The following is a 20,850-nucleotide window of genomic DNA, read 5'->3' as shown; positions in this document are numbered from 1 at the left end:
TAGCTGATTGGCAGGCAGCATCGTTTGCCTGCAGGTCCTCAGCGCTCAGTAGAAAACTGTACTCCATCATGTATGCTCATTGCAGCCTTTCCAATTTGAAGGAACAGAAGTGCATTCCTGGTTCGCTGCAGACATTGGCCCCCAGAAGCGTGCTCATGTGTCAGGTTTCACCCCCCCCCTCCCCTCCGGTCCCAGCAGCGTGCAAAGGTTCATGAAGTTGTCTGCCGCTCACACTCCAATTTTTGTTACTGCTGTGCTCCTCCGGACCTCCGCTGCTCACAGTAACCCCCCACCCCGGACCTCCGCTGCTGACATGAAGGCCTCCCACCCCAACCGCTACTGGCGGTCAGTTTCAGCGCTCCTGCAGTCACAGCTGAGAGGTTGTCGATAATTTTCACCTGTCCTCCGATGCACACACTGAGCCTGGCATGCATATGAGGCAGTGCTCATTAATGGGGGAGGATAGCGGTGAAGCCGCTCTCAGCGGCGGAAGGACAGCGGAAAGGCTACTCCAGGGGTGAAAGGCAAGGATTGCAGTGGCCAGTACCTCGGAACATCTTGCCACCTGTGGGATTCCAGATATGATGAAAAGACACCCCTGCTAAGCTCCTAGCAGCATGCATTGCCTGCCATACAGACGCCACTAGAACCTTCAATACTTGAGCCAATCGGGAGCTATGGGTGTGAGAGGGGCGTTCCCCCTGTCACACCCATACCTTCAAGTGGCGTCAGGATACACTAATTCCCCAAAATCTACCCCAGCGAATGCCTGCTCAGTGAGCAGCAAACCCCTTTCCAAGTTGCCAATGGATCTCAGTGTTGCAAGCTGTGCATTTAATCCAGGATCTGGGCTTCCAAATGTACAACACACTCACATCTCATACAGCAGTATGCACCCTCGAACGACTGTTCAAGGTGTATGTACATGGCACAAGATGTACACTGGACGACTTGTAAGTCATGGGGCACATTCAAAATAGGGATTGTACAGATAGATTAGATAAAAGTAATATATGCAAAAATTCAAATCGATAAGCAGTAAACAAATAGAAGTGACTATTCCAAAGTCCCTGAATGCAAAGTACACAGCACACTTCAGAAGACAGCCATGCACACCCACTTAAAGGGGTTGTCCCGAGGCAGCAAGTGGGTCTATACACTTCTGTATGGCCATAATAATGCACTTTGTAATATACATTGTGCATTAATTATGAGCCATACAGAAGTTATAAAAAGTTTTATACTTACCTGCTCCGTTGCTGGCGTCCTCGTCTCCATGGTGCCGACTAATTTTTGGCCTCCGATGGCCAAATTAGCCGCGCTTGCGCAGTCCGGGTCTTCAGCAGTCTTCTATGGAGCCGCTCGTGCCAGAGAGCAGCTCCGTGTAGCTCCGCCCCGTCACGTGCCGATTCCAGCCAATCAGGAGGCTGGAATCGGCAGTGGACCGCACAGAAGAGCTGCGGTCCACGAAGACAGAGGATCCCGGCGGCCATCTTCAGCGGTAAGTATTGAAGTCACCGGAGCGCGGGGATTAAGGTAAGCGCTCCGGTAAACTTTCTTTACTTCCCTGCATCGGGGTTGTCTCGCGCTGAACGGGGGGGGGGGGGGGTTGAAAAAAAAAAACCCGTTTCGGCGCGGGACAACCCCTTTAAGTGCTATATAAAGAAAAAAAAACTATCTGTAACACTTCTGCTCCTCTTCTGTTTGCAATGGACACAGGAAGTTCCACAGATGCAATTCAGCACACCCCAATTGGGTAACCCAGACCCAAATTAAGCAATGTAGACTCAAACCTACAAGCAGACTAAACTGTGCTTTTAAAATGTAACAATGTTTATCAATATAACCCTCCTATATACCCCCTTAGGCCTCACGCCCTTGGCCGTGACGGACTGTCAGCGGAATATCGCAGCGGAATCCGCCACGGCGCCCCCCAAAACCCCCATACTTACCTCTCGGATCAGCTGCGTGAATTCTGTCTGCTGGGCCGGCGCGCATGAGCAATACAGCGCATGAAGCGGCGGCAGTGGCTGATGACGCAGCCGGTGGAGACGCGTATTCACGCGATACTTCCACTGTGCTTACAGCGGAAGTATAGTGTGACGGCCGGCTTCCATTGACTACAATAGAAGCCAGTCGCGCGTATATCCGCGGCAAATAGAGCATGCCGCGTTTTCTTTCATTCCGCGGAATTCTGCAGCGTGAACATTAAGCTATTAGGTTCAATAGAACCTAATAACTGCAGGACAACGCCGCGGATTTCTGCCACGTAAAACGCGGCAGAAATCCGGCCGTCAGCATTAGCCCTTAAAACAATGTATCAGCTAAAAGATTACTATGACTTGATCTAAAACACAAATATACAAATGCAAATAAAAGAGGGAAAGATGCACCCAGCAATTCCACTAATCCCAAACACCACACTTAAGAAACAGCACACTTTAGAAGACAGCACACTCATTCAGCTCGTACGCTCACTTAGGTTTGCTTTGTATAATCGGTAATACTTCTGCTCCTCCTCTATTTGGAAATTAAGTCACAATCTGGAAGTCTCCTCTCTGTACTGCAGCCACTTCCATGAAGTGCACCCCTCTTGTCCGATACTTATCAGGCACCATCTTGATGGTGAGATTTTTTTGGTTTCACTTTCACATCAATCCGGTGATGCATAATCACAGCATTAGCTAGAGGCTATACCATTTCTGCCTGCTGGGGGACAGTTTAATCATCATTACCTTTGATATACACCTGAATAAGCTACTAGAAGTATAAATCTGGAAAACGAGCTGTGATCTCCTCTGTTATAACTGTGTGTTCATCATCAGTTACTGTGACAGGATTGCTTGAATGCCCCTCTAGGTGGTTTCTGTGATAGGGTCCATGTAATAGCACAACACGTAGGCTAGTCATGTTTTTTTTCTGTTTGTTTTTCACACTTAGCTACTCTCTGGTAAATTTTGAAAGGCTACCACCATTTTTAAGTTATCTGTGGACTCGCTTTATGTTGCCAATATCTTTTTGTAAGTGAGGTCTTCTCATAGTCCACATGGGTATGGAAACTTATGAATAACTGTTCCCCCGAGTCATGACATTGGTGGAGACAAGCTCAGGACAGATACTTCTTTTAGCCAATACAATATTTGCCATACGCCATTATTATACACTCTGTACCAACGGTTAGAGCATCGAATGGGGTGTCTGGTCGGAGTACCAGCAACTCCTTCCTGCATCATAATAGTGAATCTAAAGGCTGCTCAAAGTGGGCAAAAACCTCTGCTCGCTCCCCGCTTTACGCCTGAAATGCCTGGAGACCAAGTGCCGGCTTTAAACAACTTCTGCCTGAAAGATAGGAAGATAAAAGAGAATACTTACATGTGAACAAGATAGTAGCTCTTTCATTATATATGTGTCATAAATCTGTCGACTTCTACAAAGGCGGTCCTCCTCAGAATCCAGCTTCTCATACTCTTTTATCTAAAACAGAGAGAGGTGATCAATGCCTCGCGTCAACTACAACTTCTTGGCATTTTGTAACATTCATTAATTCAGGGCTACAAAGTATGTTTGACTTATGATGATCTAATTATAAATTACCATAGCAAATAAATATATAGCTCTGCTGAACATAAGTCGAAGACACATTAAAAAGTAATTAAAAGAATTTATGGAGGACCATGGAGTAAAGGCCATAACATGTCTGGTCTAATCAGCCTTATGTTTGAGATGAGCAATAACTAATAAAAAGTACATTTTGATTAAAAAATACACCAGTAACACAACCAAAAGGCCTCTGCAAATAACAGTAATAAATATTCTGCTCCACCTTTCACTTTCCAAAGGACAAGATGACATTAAAGTTCATCTAGGATTGGTCCCATGGTCTTACTCTGTATACCCAATTGCAACAAGTTTTACGATTTAGGTTATGACCACACTTGGATTATAGCTTCTGTTAGGAATGAAGGCCAGAATGCTTTGTGGCCATTGTTATATGATGGATGCCGCAAGCAGCTGATGGATTCCATCGACTTAATATCTGTTGGAGTCAAGTGTGGCGTTTGTTGTGTAATGCGCCTACCCTGATAGCTTAAAAGGGATTGTACCAAAATCTAAAGTTATCCTGTATCCATGGGATAGGAGATGATTTCATGATCGCTGGGGTCCGAATGCCGAAATCCCCACCAATCCCAAAAACAGGGGTCTAGACGGTCCCCATAAGAATAGAGAGAAGGATAGACATGAGTCTTGCTGCTCCATTCATTTCAATGACAGTGCCAGAAGCTGCCAAGTATGAGTGTGCGCATCCTCCACTTCATTTATTCAGGGACTGGTAGGATCCCTGTCCTTGGGACCGATGAGGGTCCCAATGCTTGTACCTCCAATGATCATAAAGTTATCCCCCATCCTATAGATAAGGGATAACTTTAGATTTTAGTACAACCCCTTTAAGCTGACCATACAGTACATATCAGATAGAAGTTGTCAAAATAATTGATATTCCCCTTGACTCCCCTATAAACTGCCCCATTTAGGTCAGCCGAATGTATGTTTCAATAACAGGAGGGAGATGTGTTGTCACCATCACAAGGGGGGGGGGGGATCGGATGGATTAAAACAACAAATCACTGCTTACGTTTTAGATTGTCTAATGGAAAATTAATTGTCACTTTCCGTGTGACCCATCTTATCTGGTCAATTCCAATAAAAAACAAACCAAAATCACTTGGAATGTACAAAAAAAACAATATGGTTGCAAAAGACTGAACACCCTCTTATATTTGGGGATGTGGCTGTGTTCAGAATTAGCCAATCATATTTAAATGCATAATAAATAGCAGTTAGCACACGGCTGCTATTATTTACAGTGATTCTGCTTTACCCCACATTAGGACCGCGGTTTGTTTTTCTTTGCTTTTTAATTTTCTGCTGTTTAATAACATAGCTGAGCATGAAATCTCCGGCCATACACAGTGTATTGGTTAATGAAAGGCCTATGATGTGAGTCGGGAGGGGGGTCATGACTGTTTAAGAAGAGCACCTAGAACGTGAGTGAGGAGATAAGTATAAGGCCATTTATGCTCTTCTGGGAAATATATGCAAATAAGAAAGATGGAACAATACCTCTGCCGCGCCACCTATTAGATTTGCAACATTAAGTAGCTGTGTGTGAGAATGAGGGGAAAAAATATATATTTGGCAACTATATGACCTTTATCACCAATTTCCCCATTTTGCAGGCTGCATCTCTAATTCCCACTTCTCTATGAGCTGGCTGCTGGAGACTAACTGTTACGATGTCTCCCATACGCACAGTAATAACATCAGCATGAAGGACAGTGTACAGCAGTACTGAGCAGTATAGATGTAATTCCATTAACTAAAAAAACAGCCACATCTATTTAAGTCTCTCCCTCTGCAGTAGCTTTATAATTTTAAGCTGTGTATGTGCAATGACTAATACAAATAATTATTCTCTACTAAGGGCTGCATAATGTTAGCACTAGCAATTAGAAACATGTTGAAAACCACTGACCTCCTAAAATGAAGACATGTCTCCGGCCTCGTGCATATAGCAGAGCTGCACTATGGGGCTGAAGGCAATCCGTAGATCACCGTTCAATAACCTGTTCTATGCCATATGTGGGATATATTCTCCTTAGTACAGCATCTGATTATGTCATGATTTAGTTGGATTCGTACAGAATACTACAGAAAAAAATATATACATACCTTTGAAATCAAAGGCAAACAATGATACAGTAAGACCCTATACAAGTCTATGGGTGCTTTATTACAGCTCCATATTGCAAAACAGGTATGTTATTCGGAAGCTAGACAGCCCCTTTGGGGGATGTAATGATGACCATGTTGATGTCTCTCAAAGTTTTAACCCTTTCCAATCCACTTTCTGACGTCTTCCTAAATACTGATTGAAGCTGGTACAGCTTCAAATGTCAGAAGATGTCCGACAGGGTATTCTTACCATCTATTGCCAGCCACTCTGCTGTCAGAGCCTCTCTGGCGCACACACACTGGCTTTAGCCAGCAGATGGCGCTGTTGCATAACAGCAAAAAGAGAAAGCCTTTTAGGAAAAACCGGAATCCAAAATTGGATTGGAAAGGGTTCCTTAAAGAATACACGTAAGATGATGGCTGAAGGATATTTACTGGCGCTTGCTTTTATTTGACGGGGAATTGCTCAGTCATATCTAAAGATTAACATTCTGATAACGATAAGTTTTGGGACGAAGCGCCCAACACAGTAATAATACAAAATATACAGCGTTATGTTACAACCCAACAGATTTCTAAGTTCATTATCTAGGAAAACTATCCAAGACCGTTCTGTAATTGCTACTAAGTGACAAGCTGAGAATTGCGTTGCATATCATTGGTGACATATGGGGTTGCTCGTTGTTTTGATGTTTCGAGCCACAACAATGTAGACACTAATGAACTTCAGGTCCGTTCCCACTCTTACTTGTGAGCAGTTTGAGTTTAATAAAGCACAGCAGACATTAGGCTGGATTAATCCGATTTCCCAAGGCTAAGAAGAATGCATGCTGGCACACAGCGTGGACCAGATGTAGAGGTCACTAGGAGCCAGAACAATATAGTAACATGCTTCTATCCTAGCAGTGGAAGGTCAGTGGAAGAGATTGGTGGACATGTCAGAACTTCAGGAAACAAGTGCAAAACAATATTTACCCCGAATCCTGAATAAAGGCCACTCAGGATATTCACCTCGGCTTCTAAATTTATACTTGGAAACAACGTGTCAGAAATATGCTGCGTACCGAAAAGCCGTAGCGGGGTTGGCAAGCCAGCGCAAAATCTTTTCTGTATAGATAATAGACAATATGCACAAAGGGAATCCTTCGCCTTCTTTCTGTAGGACTACTTTCGCGCTTTCCCTTGTGTAACTTTCACTAATTTGAGTTATAATTACTAGAAGTCTAAACTCTTTGGTTTACTGCCAGACAGCAACATGTTCCAAAAAAGACCGTTTATTTTAATTACTATCGGTGTCGCACCACATGAAAGGCGCAAACGAAGAAGAGATGTATAACTTTTGCAAATAAAAGATACCCACACACGTTAATGTTGGCAGATCCCACTGAGAGTGATGGGATCTACTGAGAATCTAGTGTGTCGCCTCTATCACACATGCTGGAGCGATACGGATTGAGCAGGTCTGATTGGTCGTCGGGGTCTGCAGACAACTATCTCATGTGTATGGACCGTGGTTTTATGCAAATCCATTTCTTTTTACTTCCAATTGCTAAAAAGGCAACTAAAGGGTAAATAAGGGTAGCAATCACAATTAGAGATGAGTGAGTAGTGCCTTAGCCGAGTATCTGCCTGCTCGTCTGTAAAGATTCGGCTGCCGGCGTGGGTGACAGATGAGTTGTGGCGGGGAGCGGGGGGAGAAAGGGAGAGAGAGATCTCCCCTCCGTTCCTCCCCGCTCTCCCCCGTCGCTCACCGCCCGCAGCCGGCCCCCAACCTTTAGAGACGAGCGGGAGGATACTCGGCTAAGGCACTACCCGCTCGAGTAGTTAGCCTTAGCGAGTATACTCGCTCATCTCTAATCACAATATGGCACTCAGTGTTGCCATTGCTGAAGTCCCATGCATTACAGTGGTGGGTAAATAAAATATTTTATTTCCCTATATACAGTTATATGCAAAAGCTTCGGCACCCTTTGCCAGAATATTACATGTTCTGTTGTGAAAGGTTAGGAAGAACTTTCCTTGGTACAAAGTTAAAACAACCCTCAAGGACTGGACAAACAAAGATGGCCGCACCGCTTCTCTGACTACCAGATGCACATTGTGCAATAATATAGATAATTAGGCCGGGCTTACACAAATAGGCCAGATTCCACATGTGGGAGGCCCGCCGCAGATTTAGGCTGTGAGCACGGCCTCCGACCCTGGGGACCTGCTTGAACTGTTTTATATATGTTCATGGCGGCTCACCGGCGGTAAGGCGCAGTACAGTTTTTGTTATTTCTTTGTTGGTATTTCCTGCTAAGCGATGACATAGGTACCCGCAGCCCATACGCAATGTTAATTACGCACAGGCTGCGGGTCGGACACCTCCATTGACTCCTTTGGCAAAATAGAGCATGCTGTGATTTTTCTTCTGCAATTCGTATCCCAGAGTGTGAATTGAAACTTCATGCTTTTCAATCCTGCGTGTTGTCGTGAATCCTCTGTGTGGATATGAGCTCGGATTCCACAATTAGAATCAGTCTATGTCAGCCGCCCCCTTAGTCTCAGACACTACATGCTGCCCATCTAACGCACGGGGTACATCAGGTAGTCAGAGAAGCAGTGCGGCCATCTTTGTTTGCCCAGATCCGGAGGGTCGCTATGTCCTATTTCAGCAGAATTGAATGCACCATTACATTCTGTGGGCTGAATCTATAGTAAATTCCCTTACTCCAGCATCCAGCAGCAAAGACATCCTGATAATCTGGCGCAGACCTACAAGACAATCTGAAACCAAGCAAGACCAGGGGCAGAAGTCTCAGCAGAAATAAACTAGAAGGAAAAAAATGAAATCTGGTATTATGTGGCATGGGACTATATAATGGACAGCATTACTTTATCTTCTAGCGCCATTTTAGTGTAACGCTAGAATTATCGGGGGCCTCCATGACATCACCGGAAACACTACGCAAATTAAAAGCCGTAAACCAAACCCACAAATAATGTTTAACAGCACAAATGTTTAACGGGACTAAACCGCTGCCTGCATACGGATGAGCAATGAGCGCTCCTGATCTTTAGAACGTGGTGGACAAGCCAGGGGGCCCCTGCGGATCTTCTGTGTCATTAGTGTTACTGCACGGAATACTCCCCAGCACCTACAAGCATAATGCGTAGTGCATGGGCTACAAGCCTGATTGAACAGAAGCTTTCTTTCCCAATGGCAACATACTGCAAAAACAGATGCAATCAAATTGGCCTAGATCACTGTGTGCCGCACCAACGGGCACATTATTATTACAGTCTAATAGCGAGGAAAGCCCAAGGTTCCTCCGAGTTGCTTGGTAACAATGGGATTCCCAAGGCACAAGTTGGTACTTTATGTAAACTTACCAGTTCAGTGATACTGTTGTCCAATTCTCAACAGCATGTAGTAAATAACCCAAAATATTAGCAGCTACTTACTGGATTGTATTATACAGTCCATATGTCAATTCTACAATGCATTCGATATAAATGAGAACGTGAATCAATCTGACAGAAAATGGAAATTAATCTGAGATCTCCTCAATCTTTTACCACTGGGCCTCAGCGGCCATAACATACAATACCATAGCACAGTAGCGAGGAAACCCCGGGGGGCACAGTAGCGAGGAAACCCCTGGGGGGCACAGTAGGGAGGAAACCCCGGGGGGGCACAGTAGGGAGGAAACCCCGGGGGGCACAGTAGCGAGGAAACCCCGGGGGGGGCACAGTAGCGAGGAAACCCCGGGGGGGCACAGTAGCGAGGAAACCCCGGGGGGGCACAGTAGCGAGGAAACCCCGGGGGGGCACAGTAGCGAGGAAACCCCGGGGGGGCACAGTAGCGAGGAAACCCCGGGGGGGCACAGTAGCGAGGAAACCCCGGGGGGGCACAGTAGCGAGGAAACCCCGGGGGGCACAGTAGCAAGGAAACCCCGGGGGGCACAGTAGCGAGGAAACCCCGGGGGGCACAGTAGTGAGGAAACCCCGGGGGGCACAGTAGCGAGGAAACCCCGGAGGCACAGTAGCGAGGAAACCCCGAAGCAGGTAAGGGGATGCACACAGGAGTTCTTGGTAATAGCCAGAAGGCCCTTTCACATGGGCTGATGATCAGGTACGAACGTTAGTTTGCCCCATCATTGGCCTATGTGACTATGCCAAAGATCAGCCAATGAATGAGCAAACGTTTGCACCTCTTATTACATTTGTCACACTTACGCCAGTGCGACTATTTAGGAACGTCGGTCTAGGTAAATATGCTCCATTCTGCTTGATATCCTCTTATTTAGAGACAGCAGTTACATCGGACATCCCAACTCCTGCTGAGAAAAATACCCTATGGGAATCTATATGGCTTTCACTAAAAGGATTTAATATTGTCAACTTTTCAATTATGTTATTTTCCATTTTTCGGTTAAAAAAAACCTAACTATTCCTATGTGTTTTAGAAGACAAATTCCTAAAATTGCAGTTCCGTAGATAACATACCTCTTCATAAAACTTGAGTTGCGGGACTCCTTCGTCAATTTCATTCGTGCAAAAGTCTTTGAACAGCAGGAAGCCTACAAAATAAAATGTAAATAATGGTTAGTTGGCAGTACTTCCCCGAAGCCATACGTTGTTACATCCACAGTCTTAGATCAAACATAAAATACCCCAATCACCTAGTTTTCTGCCAAAAAAGCCCATTGTATTCCAATTGTGATGCACAATGTTACCAATGCTTCATCTAGACTCTAAAGCTCTTCCACACTGCAGCGGTCCATGCAGCACAGGCTGCAACTTGGGTTTCCTTCTTCTATGAAGAAAGCGGCATAGGGACAGAAAGTAGGATGGAACCATAGGGGTCAATAGGTATGTGGCGAGCACAACACTTTTCTGTCCAGCTTTAAAAGACGGACAGGCATGGCAACGGTGTGAAACAGAAGAAAGAGGTCGCCGTCCCACCTACTGATCCTCTATGGTTTCCTCTTGGTTCCATCCTGCTCGCCATCCCTACACATTTAGGAACCTGGGACGGAGCGGCGCTGGATAGAAGAGCGCAGCGTGAAAAGAGCTTAAGTGGTTTACTGTCCACTCCACAACATGCATAGTATTAGTATGGATTAGTAAGTAATATGCTACTCATCAGCTCAGGGTGAACCAATAGATAATGTCCTGCTCACAGTTGGTCAAGTTCCAAGGTCTGGTATATAAAGCACAATCTGATGGTAATTATCCAGTGTAGTCCAATATTAAGCAACGTGCCCATTTTAAGGGGCAAATATACACAAATACACCTGTTAGCGCCTTCCTCTATTCTAAGCACACATGCTCTGACCAGGCAATGGTTTTCCACTGCTCAGAAATTCAATTTTTGCACTCTTTTGCCCTCTGGAATCTTGCCATTGTGTATTGACTTAGTAATTGCACCGGTCATCTGCAGTTATAGCCCATCCGTGCGAAGGAAAGACAAGTTATGTGTGCATTCACATTGGAACTGATCCATGGGAAACTGACACACTTGATTTTAAGTTGGACTCCAGAATCACGTGTCCAATTTCCATACAGGGACGCTCCGATTGAGAAAGGGCCGATGCATCTAGTTATGTGGCCAGTCGGTGTAGGTACTTAGTTTAGCAGTTAGGCGTTTATCAGTCGATAAGTGGGCAACCATTTGCAGTTCTAAATGGCATCCGAATGTGACTTTTTTGGTATGTTCTATCTGTACGTACTTTGTAAACTGTTGTTTACAGGTGATCTTACACCAGTTTCCAAATACGTTTTGGTATATTTACCACTGGGTTGGTTCAGCTAAGTCAGGATAATGTAGCGACCAATGTAATATAACTTATAGCGCTGCAGTACTGTAAACACAGTCTCTTTCTAAAATAATATGTGGATTCACATTGCTCCAATACGCAGAATTATGGCGAATGATATGGCCGTTCAATCTGAACCACATATCTTGGTTGGTAAGTGCTCATCCTCACGTGAATTTGGCCAAAAGATCCTTCACAAAATTCTACCCTTCTGTCTGAATCTCCATCATGCTCTCACTGGCTGTTCCCTTGTCGGTCGTTGGCCCGTTTTACTTCAGGGAACCTGGAACCCAAAGGTTACTAAGACAGCACATCCGTTTATACTATACTACATAAAAAGGGCATTCCTTCTACCAGATAATTGGGAACCCCAGTTATCATCCATTATCTATTGGAAAACCCAGCAACAACTGCTCGATATCCATGCAGCGCCAACCACAGGAGGAATTAAACCTTACACAGTGCCAATTCACATCAATGTATTGTCTATATAATGCAGGACAGGACGGGTCCTCCAGAGCAAGAGACACTCTTTGCAACCGCTTTCCTCTTTGGCCAAGATGAAGATCCTTCACAGAAGACGCCCTCTATCAGACTGCTAATAGGGCATTTGGAATTGGTTTTCTAAAATGGGCAACCCCGTTAATTAATTGTACAGAATACCTGAAAGGGTCACGCAGGATAGAAAAGGATGAAGAAATAATGGACTTAAACGATACTTTTTGGAAGTAAAAACCTAAGTTCTACAAGCTGTAATTGTAGAAGTGAAGCACCTGCTTTCTATGTGTGCAGTGTGAGCGATGCGCTCCATGGGAAACTACCAGGATGTCCTGAAAAAAAGGAGGAAAAAAACCCACACAACCATACAGAGAACGGGGAAGAAAAAATAGGTCAGTGGAGACTCAGAATAGATACAGTAGCGGATCACATGCATCAAGAATCCAGAATGAAGGCATTTCATGAATCTTTCAGCAATAACACGGTGCGCTCCTTATTTTGTCTGGTGTGCGCGGTTCCAACACGAACGTCAACTCTGACATTTATTATTCCAAAATGTTAGCAAGGCACAATTAACCCCTTAGAGGTAAGGTGGTCACCTTCCACTAAAATAAAAGGGAACTGTAAGAACAGCCAAACCAAAAATAACACCAAGTATCTTCTATATCTATACACTGGATTACACCGATGACAGGAGGAGGGAAGCAAGTAGGGAAACCTCATCCCCCGGGGCTTCCCTGTCGTAGACACTAGCTGTTGTATGACAGCCTGCCTCTGCTTTTCCAATAGGAATTCCCTTCAGCCCACCTTGAGAGGAGTACAATTCTTACAACACATCGACCATAAATTAAGGAACTCATTTTTGGAATGGGGTTTAAAAGTTATCAAATGTGCAAAAACTTTTAGTAGCATCCCTGCCGCCAAGGTTTTTTGGGTGCAACAAACCAAAATATTCAATCTCCTAATTTTCCATTCAGGTAAACGTAATTATATTTGCTGGGTAATAAAGAGGCAAAGCTATGCTTAACATTGCTTTAGTGCCTGTGTTTGTAGTAGGCTAGATCAAGGCATGAAGTCTTCCCAATTGTACTAAGGTTAATTGGCTTCATATGAAATTAGTCCTTGTGAATGTGTGCATGGTGAGATAGGGAACGCAAATCATAAGCTTCACTGAAGACAAAGTCCAGTGAGAATAAATATACTGGATATACAAAGCCGGGAAAGACGTCAGCCCTGTAGCAAGATATTAGCAGATCATAATAAAATAAATCTTAAAGGGGTTGTACCAAAATCTAACATTATCCCTATGCAGGGGATGGGGGATAACGTCATGATCAGTGAGGATCTGTCCGCTAGGCCCTCCACCGATCCTGAGGACTGGGTCTGACGGGTCTAAATGGATGTAGTGGCAGTTCTCAGAATCCCAGCAGTCGGACTCCCACTAATGAAAGTTATTCCCCATACAGATAGTCCCCGACTTGCGAACGCTGGATTTACGAACTTTGCAAGATGCGAACAATCTGGCATTACATGCCATAGCATTACATCATACTGTGCAGGGACCGGACAGGCTTCTTTCAAGTCTGATAGAAGCCTGTCCGGTCAGATCGCGGGACACTGTGCGGTTTGCTAGGTAGCCTGGGGCCCCCTGAATGTCTGGTGCCCGCTGTTTCTTACAGCCGGCACCTGGCGGCAGCAGTTCCGACGAGCCGCGATGCTCGTCGGAACTGTTAACACTTGAAATACCGCTCTGACAGCGGTATTTAAAGTGTTAACAGTTCCGACGAGCGGCGGGGCTCGTCGGAACTGCCGCCGACGGGTGTCCGCTGTAAGAACAGCCGGCACCAGACGTTGTATGGAGCGGGATCCACCCGCGGTCCCGCTCCATACAACCATTTATACGGACTTGCGAACAGGTTCCTGGATGGGAGATCATTATAGATTTTGGTACAACCCATTTAATTCAATTATTTATGTATTTTTAGAAAACATCAGCCAAAAGGACTGTCAACTTATAGAAGAAAAAAACTATTTTGGCTGAAGCCTTTCCCCAGAGTCTTTCAACATTTGTGATAGTGATTATAGAAAAATTGGCCCAATATTAAGGAACTTTATTTCCAATGCTGATAGTGAATTACCCCAAGGGGGAAACTGAGTTTATCAGGCAAAAACTTTCCACTAAATGATATAATATTCTCCATATTCTCCCACAAACCTGTGTGACCATTAACAACAAATAAAGCAATCAATTTTAAAAGATCAATTAGAAATCGACGGTTACTTTCATGGCTGTCTGATTTTCGGCTAAAGAACATGTAGGCTTGCCCACTTGCAAAACTATTGATGAAGTATGGTTCGGATAGGCCATCAATAGTAGATCGGTGAGGGCTCACCACCCGGAGCCTCTGCTGATCAGCTGTTTGCAGGCTGATTGTGCTTATGCACTCATCTGATTTGTGCAAAAAGCAGGCAGCTCCGTTCCCACTGCAGTGGCTAGGCTTAGTACTGCAGGCAAAGCTTTCAATGCCAAGCCTGGCGGTTGCAGTAAAAACAGCTGTCTGCTTCCTCCATAGATTAGCTCAGTGCACAAGCACATTGGCCTTGCAAACAGTTGATTGGTGGGGGTCTGTTCTCTAAATAAATCTGCTTTGTTCTTCTGCGGGCTTCTAGCTACATACAATGCTATCAGTGCTGCTCGTGGAGAACATAGCGTGCGCTCCCTCTTATCGGGGACGGCGGTTTTTATGCTGAGCTGAACTCAGCGATGGATGAAGAGTGCATGGTAAGTGCACGATGGGCACAGATTTACACACAAAGAGGATTGCTCAAAAGCCGTTGTTTGGACGGATTTTGAATGATAATCGTTGCGTGTAAATCAGCCTTTAGTTACAGTCCTCTGAAATCAGCGTGTTTGTCACTATACTGTGCTGCCTGCAGCCCGGGCAGCTGAGAGGACTGACACGTTCCTTTGAAAAATATTTTCTTTAAGCAAGTTAGTAATGTCCTAACTGCACCTACATATATATACACCAGTGGCCAGAGAGCCTGCAAAAGGCCTCACAAGCTACTAAATGACTTTCATCAAAGCACCTTACTACAAAATCTTCTAATATAAAAACGCTACAGGTTTTTTCTTGCACCGCACTTTGACCTCTCTGGGTGACCTTTAGTGGATGATTTTGGAGTCATTAGATTCATGACATCCTCACCAACACCGTAAAATCATTAAATTAGAGTTTGATACATTGAGTGACCTGTCAGGCCGGGTCAAAGTTCCTATGTTAAGCCCAGCGGCGCTGTTGTGCTTCAGCCAGTAGAGCCGCTAGGGAGAGTCAGGGCTCCTTCACACGGCGAGGGTGATATAGGGCCACAAATCACGGCCCAATACAGGCCTTGCAATCCATGTGGAAACCCCTGGATGCCAGGTGTTATCCCGTGGAAACAGCCACACATCCCTGCGGGGCTGAAAGAATCCCTCGGAGCGGCTATGACAGCCTTGGCAGGGAATTATTGTATTCTCCCATTGTTCTCAACGGGGCCGGCGCTGCTGCCATTGGTCCAATTAAAAACAATAGGCGCTATTACAAAAAGAAAGGATTTTTTCCCTTCATAGCATCGCAACGCAGTGCCATCCCAAAAGTGAATGAACCCATTTTATAGCGAACATCGCGTCAATGTAGAATTAACAAATGAACTAAAATATAAATGGCTTTCCAGAATGATAGATTAAACTTCCAATGAACCTTTTAGGCGATCACCATACTTTGAAGGTTACTCTGAAAGTTCGGTATAAATGCGCACAAGCATATATTGTGGCTGTGGATTCAACATGGCTGCTCCAATATACCTGGGCTGATCCTATGAAATAAATACATGTACCATTTATAAATGAAGCTCAAATAACGGAGCACTAAATGTTCTATATATCCGCAGCATATGTTATATAAAAAAGGTGTTTTAGAACTTCATGCACCGCAATTTCACAATGTGGCCTTCGAATCCTAAAAAAAAAAAGTTTATGCACCTTGCCTATTTTTAGCCGCCATATCTCAGCTCCATCAGTTTTCTTACAGAACTTTCTAAAAAAGCAGAAAGAAAGATTGGATGAGACATGTAAATCCATCACTATATTAAATGTCCTTGTAAAATACGCTGTAGGCAAGTTTGGAATTCAAATCAGGACAAAGCAGATAGGAAATTAAACTATGAAGCCCTTCTTTGCCAGCAGCGAGCGAAGAAAACTTTTTAGAGTTTGAAAGGCTGACAGGGCCCAGGGCTGACTTCACTTCCCTCCATCTCATTCATTTATGAAGTATTAGGCCATTGCTACAAGAGCAGAATAGCGGTACATCGGTTCACGCAGCACCCTGATGGGTAGAGCTTTCTATGGACTGTCCTAGGTAGATTAACAATTCTTGAAGTTTAATTAAAACCACATGGCCAAAGACAATATAGGCATTAAATAATCATCCTGTGGTAAAGTATAGCCACAGGGGCAGTCAGTGGGATACAATCTATCAACGGCATTGTGAAGTCACAACAGTGAGGTAAATCTAGAATCACATTTCTTTGTACTTTGGATGGTTATTAAATAAGCAGGGTTGGGGGAATGACAAGCCAAGAAGCTGCATCCAGCCTTGTACATTATAAGTCTATTTTCACACTTGGAGATTTGCTGAAAACTTTCCCCAGTGGCAAATCCACACCAAATGGTGCTGCGGGTCTCATCCCCTCATTTGAAGGAGCATAATCTGCAGAGAAACTACACGGCATAAACGGACATGCCGCTGATCTCAAATACACAGGGCAGGTCAAGTATTGATGTGGATTTTCTTCACAGCGTGAGGATAGGATTTCTTAGAATCTCATCTACAAAGCTTCTACTGCAAGGCCAGGCTCACAGGAATGGGACAGATTCTGCTTGCGGATATCTGCAGTGGAAGACCTGCGAATGATCGCGTGAGCGAATTGCATATGGCGACGTATGCATGCGGTTTTTCTTGCGGATGTACATTTAAGGACTGCATATCATCCGCAAGCAGGGAATGACATCAGAATGTTGCCCAACCCCTTGGAGACCCCTTCTATCGCTCAGGTGACATTCTCTTGTGCTGTCGTGGTGAGAGATGTTCTGAGAGCCTTCGGAATGGGATACGGCTCTCTGGAGGCTCGGCTGGTTTATACTACTTACTTTGAAGTAGTATGAACCACTTTTAAAAACAAACAAGCCTTATTCTTGTGGGGGAAGAGCCCAGAAGAATAAGCGGAGGTTGCAGACCTGCTGCGATTTTTCTTCCGCTCACAGAATACACAATTCCTGCCCACAAATGTCAGCGAAGGGGCAACAGTCCATGCATTTCAATGCCAGTGTACTATCCCGATATTGTCCAGGGAATCTGCAATTACCCTTATTCAGTAGCACATTAAGGTATAGAGTATATTAAGCTAAAGATTTCTAAAACTAGAAGAAGTTGCCTGAGGCACCATATGGATGCAATACACTGATTGCTTGGGAAGCACGGTCTCTGCATTTGAGCCTTCCGTTGGAGATATACATCAGGGGGATCTCCCTACATATACAGTGTGTCCGGAAGGTCTTCAGTCCCTTTCACATTGTTTTGTTATGTTGTGGGCTTCTGCAAATAAAAAAAATAATTCAAGCTCCCCCACCCCTAATTCTGCACTAATACCCTAAATAATTGCTACATTTGGCACTTGAAACGTACTTGCATAATTCTCCAGCACAATAACGAGACAACAAGTTGCAAACCATCTCAACAATAGTTATTTGGCTGCTGAAGCACATTCTTATTCCAGTTCTTGCTCTTTCACATCTCATCAAGGTGACCTGGTAATCCAAGAAACCTTCCTGTTCTAACACACACACGGACAACAGAAAGTTGTAACACGCCGTTACTATTACCAGAACACTGTGCCACATTTCTGTCATCGCCTTCATTAATAATCTGCAGCACAGACCTCACAAGCTGACGTTACAATGGCTACAACCCTCTTCCTAGGGTCCGATTCGGTGAAAAGTTGGCCACCACTACTCTAACCTGTGTGTCCAAGTTTTCTCCGTTCTCTCCTACATAGACATGACTGTGCAATGGGCGAGTTATGTGAGAAAATGATGGCAAGAAAACACTTTAGGCTTGTAGGGTGCTGGCAAGAAGGGTGGTGGGACTACTCCCCCCAGGAATAGAACTCTATGCTTTATTTGGCTCCATTATGTTGGCATGGCCAATAGTAGTGGACTTGTCCTCATACTACAGGGCAGGTCCATTGTAGGGCAATTCTTTTTGTAAGCCAGAATTGTGGACTGCCAAATTCTCCTGTGTGTATAACCTAATCTGAGCACAAATGCCATCAGCAAGAAGGAGGGGACTAATACATGACTGCAGACTACACAGAGGGTATGTTTGTAGTCTGTAACCATGGCGCTGCACTTACATAAGCCCGGTTATCAGTAAGCCACTATTGGAGTTGTACAGATAACATGGTAGGGCTTCTTCAAGCCAATTTCGAAAAAAAGGAATATTTTTTTATTGTACATTGATTGGAGAAAAAAAAATGGTTTAAAAAAAAAAAACCTGTACCCTTTAAGTACCATAGTACTTTAGGATCCTTGCATGAAAACGGTTACATATGTCGTATTTCTTCTAGCACCATCTGCTCTGGAGGACCAATCTAATTTTAGTTATCGCCATTGTACTCTGTAAACAGGCAGATGTCTCTCGTACGCACCTCACTCAACGCAGTGACTGCAGCAAAGCGGTGCTTCTGTATAAGCGGGCACAACAAGAATGGCTGCTCTTGCCGGTTCACGTGAATGCACTGGGTAAGGCTGACCTATATTTATAAAGAAACATCTGAATAATGTAATAGGATAAAAAAAAAAACTATTGGCTTTCCACCAAGGCGTTCACATTATAGAAGTACCCATATAAGATCTGTTCTCCAGCTAGGGGGCGCTATACAGACTATGAGCACTCTCTTGTAATGGAAGAATCCCTTTAAAACTAGTAGCAAATCTGAGGTCAGATAAGTGTCATATTGGGACAAAGCTCCTCATACTACAGGAACCCATGAACTTGAGTCATTCCCATCATATTTGGCTTTATTCTCATTAACATTCTGGAAAGTTGGCAGTGTACGGTCACTAAATATAGCGGCGGTGACAAGGGAGTTTCTCTAGCATGCGTGCAAACTCCCATCTTCTGACCATCAGTATGTCAGATGGTAGTTATCCTATCATAGGGTACAAACAAGACCTCTTCTGTAAGATACTCTGCGGCGGAGGCCACCAAGCTGTGGCAACATTGGTTCCAGAACTACATCTCCCAGCATGCCCTGACAGCATTTTTTTGACCTAAAGCTATTTTGTGTAGAGGAATAACAACTGAAAAAACACAAAATTCAATGTTTTAGAGCAGAATTCGAAAAACAGCTGCATTTCTAGTCAAAGTCACTCCAAGGCTCAACTCACACTAGTGTCGTAGGGCTCGCGCACATCAGCATCGACGCTGCCCTTCAGAGCCTCTGCCGCTGAATTCACTATAGAGGAAGACGAGATAGCACAGCATGCTGCACCATTCTAATCTGAAGCCCATCTGGAAATGGAACGGACCACATTGTAGTCAATGGGGTGCATTCAGCACCCATCGGTTCCATCACAAAACAGATTTGTTCAGCCAGGAGGTGCAGTTTTCTTGCTCCCCAAAAGTAACTGGAAAATTGACCTCCCCCCAAGCGCTGATCTGAATGAGCCCTTAGAGGGCTATTTTCTGAATAGTTCCCCTGGAATCCAATGGAGCAGCTCCAACACAAATCTGAATGAATCCAACTGCCGGATTGCTATGTAGTCTACCCCATGTTACTTTTTTGCTAGTGAAAAGCACAAGATCAACTTAAAGGGGTTGTCCCGCGCCGAAACGGCTTTTTTTTTTTTTTTTTCAATAGGCCCCCCGTTCGCCGCAAGACAAACACAAGGGATGGGTTAAAAAAAAAAAAAAGTTTAGTACTTACCCGAATCCCCGCTCTGCGGCGACTTCTTACTTACCTTACCAAGATGGCCGCCGGGATCTTCACCCACGATGCACCGCGGGTCTTCTCCCATGGTGCACCGTGGGCTCTGTGCGGTCCATTGCCGATTCCAGCCTCCTGATTGGCTGGAATCGGCACACGTGACGGGGCGGAGCTACGCGATGACGCGTAGAAGGGGCGGAGCCAGAACGCCGCTCGTGCCGAGACCCAAGAGAAGGGAGAAGACCCTTCTGCGCAAGCACGTCTAATCGGGAGATTAGACGCTGAAATTAGACGGCACCATGGAGACGGGGACGCCAGCGCAAGGAAGGTAAGTGAATAACTTCTGTATGGCTCATATTTAATGCACGATGTACATTACAAAGTGCATTAATATGGCCATACAGAAGTGCTTACCCCCACTTGCTTTCTCGGGACAACCCCTTTAAGCACTAGAGTATATTTGACCTGCTACGTTGTATTCCCATCTACCTACTTGCCTTCAGTATCTGGTACACTGGCATGGAAGTCACACTTCAGGGACAGCTCACCTACACTTAAAGGGACTGTCCGAAGTTTTTTTTTTTTTTTTATATTTGTGTTCCCCATTTCAAACACAATATAATATCCTACATTAACCACTTACCTCTCCCAATTCCTTGCAAGGCCTCACCGCCGTACACCGCAACCAGTCTGTGTTTACAGGCTGCGAAAGGGTTGTCACAGACTGCTACAACTAATCATACACCTCAGCACTCAAACACCCAGGTCTGTGATTGGCTGCAGCAAC

At 44.7% G+C, this 20,850-nt stretch overlaps 1 protein-coding gene across 2 annotated transcripts in view; it reads right to left on the bottom strand.

Moving 5' to 3' along the window:
* Positions 1–20,850, bottom strand: part of GRK3 (G protein-coupled receptor kinase 3) — a 240,394-nt gene that overhangs the window by 96,806 nt on the left and 122,738 nt on the right. For both annotated transcript variants that reach the window (XM_066603907.1, XM_066603906.1), the window contains exons 3-4: positions 10,225–10,298; positions 3,373–3,474 (exon numbers count right to left, since the gene is read on the bottom strand). In XM_066603907.1, coding sequence (XP_066460004.1) covers positions 3,373–3,474; positions 10,225–10,298 — 176 coding nt within the window. The remainder of the gene's footprint in view (positions 1–3,372; positions 3,475–10,224; positions 10,299–20,850) is intronic.

The sequence above is a fragment of the Eleutherodactylus coqui genome, chromosome 5 (assembly GCF_035609145.1).
Source record: "Eleutherodactylus coqui strain aEleCoq1 chromosome 5, aEleCoq1.hap1, whole genome shotgun sequence".
Taxonomy (NCBI): Eukaryota; Metazoa; Chordata; class Amphibia; order Anura; family Eleutherodactylidae; genus Eleutherodactylus; species Eleutherodactylus coqui.
This window is presented reverse-complemented; position numbering and strand designations above follow the sequence as displayed.